We start from the raw sequence: 6,000 nt of genomic DNA on the forward strand, positions 1-6,000 counted from the left end.
CTACTTCTCTGAAGTGCAGGCCAACACAGAAGGTCTTTGGCTAACAAAGTCTGCAGATGACTGCAAACTAGGAGCCATAATCGAAACTCCTAACGATGTGGACAAACTACAAAAGGGCCTCACTGAGACAGATACCTGGTGTCAAAGCCATGGCTTGAAGCTCAATGCCAAGTGTATCGTCATCCCCTTTGGTAAAAACTCTGTACCCATGAACTACCACATAGCTGGTGGTCTACTTAATGCCGAAAATGTGATGAGACCTTGGGACACAGGTGGACAGTAGTCTCTCCTTTGATAATCACATCGCCACAGTGGTCAGGAAATCCTTCTACGTGGCTCATCTCATCACAAAAGGATTCTCATCCAGAAAAAAAAGAGGTCATTGTTCCCCTCTACTCATCACTCATTAGACTCATTATAGAGTACAACGCCCCTTTTGGTATGTACCTCACAAGAAATCTACAACAACTGGAAAGACCACAGAAATACCTCACAAAGAGGATTACTGGCCTCAAACAGATGCCCTATGCAGACCGTCTCAAAAAACTACAGCTTTATCGCATATCGCCTACTCAGGGGCGATCTCTGCCTAACATACAAAGCTATGTCAAACCCAGAGCTGTTAGACATGCTCCACTTAAAGAAATCCCAATCCCTCCGAGCTACACGCTCTAGGGACCTAAACCTTGTCACCACAAAAAACAGAACATGCTGGAGGGATAGATTCCTGTCCCAGAGACTTCCCATACTCTGGAACAGACTACCTATCTATGTCAAACAGAGCTCCTCATTAGCACTCTTCAAGAAAACTCTTGATGACTGGATGGGAAATGGGAAATTCACCCCAGGGATCACTTCTGTGGCTCTGCTCAACAGGGGCACAGGAAAATAATTTTCTTGGGTGGCGAAAGCCAGGGTACATTTTTTGGCTAGGCTAGGGCCGATAACCTAGTACCTACCTATATGTTCCATGGCCTTGCAGATCAGGCTAATAGGTCGATAGTTCCCAGGATCAGTGGTGGCTCCCTCTTTGTGAGTGGGATAACTGTTGCTGTGCGCCATTCAGTGGGCACAAAGCCTGATGCGAGGCTATTATTGAACATGGTGCTTCAGTGGGGAGCCAGTTTGTTCTGAAATTCGTGTAAAACGCAGCCTGGGATGTTGTCCGGTCCCATGGATGCTGTGTTTTTGGCTTTAGAGAGAGTGCAGCTTTTACCTGCGTAGTTGTGATTACAGGGACTCTGCATTCTTCTTGTATAGATATGGGCCCTTTAGGGGGTGAGAGGGGGGGTAAAGTTAGCACTGAACCTATCTGCCAGAATGTTGGCAATATCAGTTGGTTCTGTAATTTCCGTGCCTTTGTGCTGTAACTCAGAGCAGATCTGGGTGTTGCCATCGAGATTCTTGACATAACTATAGAATGCTTTGTGGTTGTCCTTGGAATTGGTGGCGATTTTGTTTTCGTAGCTAGCTTTGGAGAATCTTATAAGGGATCTCAGCTTCTTACTGAGGCTGACCAGGGAGCTCCTCCACTCATGGGATTTTGCTCTCTTTTGCAACAGTTTCTTCCTTCTGTTATACGGTTTGTTTATGGCAGGGGACCACCAGACTGGCTTCCTTTTTTTGGAGGATAGCACGATCCATGCACTCGTGTAAGTGCTTATAGAGTGCATATGTGTAGGATTCAGCAGTTGTAACTGTATTGTCCAGCTGCATGGGTGTCATGAAGTTCACCACTTCTGTCTTAAGAAGCATGAAGTTGGCTTTGGGAAATTTTTTACTGTGGTTTCCTTAATGGGGGCGGGATGTGGATATCAAGGGTGATTAGCTTATGGTCGGATCGGTTAGATCGGACCAACGAGCAGTTGACTTCAGGTGTGGAACACCGGTCACTCATGTTGGTAATGACTAGGTCTAGTATACTGTTGCCCCTGGTGGGGGTGTGGATAAGTTGATCTAGGGCATTGGAGTTTATGAATTCCAGAAAGCGTTGAACTAATCACTAAAAACTGAATTCAGCTACATAATGGATTTGTCAGCCAGAAAAAAAAAATGAAATGAATATGGTTACTAGGAATGCAGTACACCTGGAACTTTCCCAACGGGACAAATCCCTTAACATTAATAAAGCAAAACAGTCAACATATCCCCAGTAGACAAACCATAGTGTGTTACTATTTAACAAGTGCTTGGTCAAATCATCCATTTCAGCCACACCCTGGGCACAACAAGCAAAGCTAAACTACTATAACAATTTGAAAAGCTGAACAGCAAGAATGTACACATATATGTGTAATTACATAATAAGAGGGGGCCAACTCTTACTCGCCATTACCTTACAATAAGATTAGTTTTAAATTTTATACTGAACACCACTACCCACTGTTACAAAAACATTTCCATTGTATCTAAACTACCAGAGTTATTACATCCATGTCATCTCAGCTGGATCACTGAAAACGGTGTGATCACCTCCACAACTTAAATATGGAAAGTCCACTTTAGAGGCTAAAGAAAGAAACTTATGACCCAGCACCAGGGTGTAGAAGGATAAAGACCAAACTATGACTTTGATAACCTAAGCCAGATGCCTCTGGCTGTTTTTGGGGAGGACCACCTCCAGAGTTGCTGGCAGACGAATATAGGCTGAGGCATCAAAGCACCCTCATGGTTACTTGGATGAAGGCCAACGCTGGAAAGTTCTCACACTAAACAAGAGTGAAATTAAACCCTAACCAGGTTTTTAATTCTCTGTGCAGCAGTCAAGTACAATGAAAGGCCGTCTCTAACATGCAAGCACCGCAGAAGACAAGTCTGCCCCTGGCTTACAATGGAAAAGAAGGCGCTGAGGAAAAGGGACTTTGCATGAAAACAGAATTTACACAAGCCTTCTTAGATCTCAAAAAAATGAAGAAAAACAACAAATACCATAAAAGAAGCACAAGAACAAACAAATCCTTCTAGCTTACAGCCCAAAACCATTCCTGGAAAACCATTAAGAATTTAAGAAGCTACATCAATGATATACATACTAAGCAGCTACCTTCTCCTAAATCTTCTACAGCCAATGAATACAAAGATTGCTTAGCCAAATCTATAGATAATGGCAAATCAATCAGGCAACGCAGCCTACAACACAATCGCTTCAAGCTACTACAACCCCCATTAAAAGAAAACTACCCATCTGAACTCTGTCCAACCTTCTACTTTTCTCCAAAAAAGTATTCATAAACTCCTGGGAAAAAAGGCTGAAAAGGTCGGGTGCTAAATTTATTGTACTGCATCCCACATTCCTACAAAACGGCTATTGAACCAACACACAAGCCTTTAGCCTCCCTATTCAATCGTTCTCTTACCACAGGAAAGCTTCCAAACTAAGCATGCTAATAGCATCGCCATCTACACTAAAAGGACTGTAAGCTAATAGCCACTTAATGTTCTACTACAATATGAATGAAGAGATTAAAGCTAGAATCAGAGAGGCTGCAGCCAACTGGCATAGAGTCTCCGGTGTTGTCTATGACAGAAGAATGCCAAAAAAGTTAAAAAGTAAGGTGTACAAAACAGTAGTGTGGCCAGTAATACTGTATGGTACAGAAACCTGGGCAGTAAAGGCAGTTCAGTTGAGGAAGCTAGAGGTGATGGAAATGAAGTGCCCGAAAAGGGTGATAGGATGTACACTGTGGGACAGATGAAGAAATGAGGACATAGGAGCAGAAGCCAAAGTAGCTCCAATTGTAGAAAAGATCAAAGAGAACAAATTTCAGTGGTTCAGGCATGTGCAGAAAAGCAGAAGATGACCTGGTGAAGATTTGGAACAGGCAGGAAGAAGGTAAGAGGAAAAGAGGACGTCCAGCAAAGAAGTGGATGGATTGTATGAAAGAAGATCTGCGACAGTCATGAGTGTTGAAGGCAGCAGGAGTGTGGCACTGAATCAAGAGATGTGGCAACAGTTAACAAGATACCCCAACCCCATGTAGAAAAATAGGAAAAAGGGGGCTGATGATAATGGTTTAACTTTGCCACATAACTGAGCAATAACTCAAAAAAAAACGCATGCACAAGCTATAGGATGGGCAAAACATCAACATCTGTTTTCCCCACTTAAAACAAAATACTCAAGTTCACAGTGATATTTATCTATCAGTCACCTAAAAAGAATATCATTTTGTCAGTCTTTGGTACTGCAATCGCCAGGCGATAGCCTGTAAGTAAGGTAATACAGTACAAAAAAGCCAAGCAGGTTGCTAGAATGCTAACAAAGGACTGCACCAGCAAAAGGAGGAAGAAGGTTATGTTAGTATACTATGCACGGGAGTCCACACGGTTCTAGTGGCAAATACAGGACACAGGAGCTAAACTAACTGTGACAATAAGGAAACAGTTAAGAACGATGGAATCACAGGTACATGAAAATAAATAATGGTGTCATAACAACATCTATAAAAAGGTTTGCGTTAAATACTTTTACCTTTTCTACATAATGATTTTAATTCCTGTATCTCCTCTGAACAGGTGCCTTAGGCTCAGAAGGGTTACTCAATTAACAATTTTTAAGTAAAATACAGAAAAAATAAATAATGATTTCAAAAATGTATGTAAACATGTATGACTACATCTTATGAAGTTAGACAAATGATCCAATGGAGATTTACGAAGACATCATTTCACTAAAAAAAAACTGTGTGACAGCTTCAAGGCACAGTAAAGGATAAAGTGAAAAGGGTACCAGATACCAAGTCTTAAATCTGGAAGAAGATGTTGCTAGGTGGGCGCTGCATCATTGCATTTAGTTTACAGTGCTTAACTAGCTCATATTCGCAGAATACCCACTCTTACGATCACATTATCTAATCGCTTAACCACATCAACATTAAAGCAGTTTTATTATTTCTGCATTCAATCAAGTTAAAAAATACACGTTTTGCTAAATATTAAAAAAGTGATAAATATTTGATGTATTAAAAAAGTGATAAATATTTGATGTGTGTTGTTCTTTATGAGTAACACATAACAAACTTCTTTCCGTACCTGGATTTTCTCTACGTACGAAGCTGGAATATAGCCAGTCTCCCCGTTGTGAGAGCGGCTTGCTAGCCACCAATGCTGATTACTCTTCTCCAAAATAAGAAAGGTTTCCCCGGCAGTCAACTGTAAAGAGTTGGGTTCTCCAGAACGAAAGGCGTAAAGGGCCCGGTACATAGCGCTAACCACTGACGCACACACAATTAACACCCAGGCTTGTGGAATTCAACTTGTTTAACAAGCACTTAACCAAAATGCCTACTTTTAACTCACTAGCTCCTACAACCACACACAGCCACTAATAAACCAATGTAAACACTGCAGAACATCACAGACAAGTTGCAGATTACGTAATCGCGTCCAGGCCCGCCGCAATACGCATGGGAGATATTCCGCCCACGACCTGCCTTCTGGACTTCTTGGAGCATGCTGCCGTCTGCTGTCAATGGTGTGTTATGATTGAATGAACCGCCTAATCTTTAATTAAGCAAATCAGACTCACTTTAAACAGGACTCAGACTAATATGTCAACAAATACACCAGAAGTGTACGAATTATATGCATGCATTCACTCACCACGCAGACAGAAACATAAGGACACACATTTTTTTTTCTGTTTCATTTATTTTTTTACACTCGCTAAACAGCAAAAGCACTGCCTATCGAGCATATTAGCATTACGTTCTTTCAGTCCGAGCTCCATGACATGTTGATATGCTGTTGTGAAGTGGCAGGCTTATTTTTTCAGTGGGCATTACCTGTAGATTAACACCCTGCTGGAGAACTTTTCTTCAAAAATTTTATTAGTGTGATTATTAAGTTTAAAACAGAATAGAGAAACAATGTCCCTTTACTTAGTGAAATAGGTGGGGCAAAGGGTGGAGCTTTTGTCAGTTTTTTGCTTCTACCAAAGATGGCACTTCTTGATCTACTTATGCTACTTTCAGTTTTCCTTTGTATGGGAACGTAGTGCCC

The 6,000-nt window shown here is 41.5% G+C and overlaps 1 protein-coding gene across 1 annotated transcript in view; it reads right to left on the reverse strand.

Annotated features, from left to right (window-relative positions):
* The window catches only part of NCKIPSD (NCK interacting protein with SH3 domain), a 1,945,114-nt gene extending 1,939,683 nt beyond the window's left edge, over positions 1-5,431 (reverse strand). Inside the window, exon 1 of the mRNA XM_044078525.1 lies at positions 5,032-5,431. Coding sequence (XP_043934460.1) covers positions 5,032-5,202 — 171 coding nt within the window. The 5' untranslated portion in view covers positions 5,203-5,431. The remainder of the gene's footprint in view (positions 1-5,031) is intronic.
* Between the last annotated feature and the right edge of the window lie 569 nt (positions 5,432-6,000).

This window comes from Protopterus annectens, chromosome 7.part1, assembly GCF_019279795.1.
Source record: "Protopterus annectens isolate FY-2018-M chromosome 7.part1, PAN1.0, whole genome shotgun sequence".
In the NCBI taxonomy this organism is placed as follows: Eukaryota; Metazoa; Chordata; order Ceratodontiformes; family Protopteridae; genus Protopterus; species Protopterus annectens.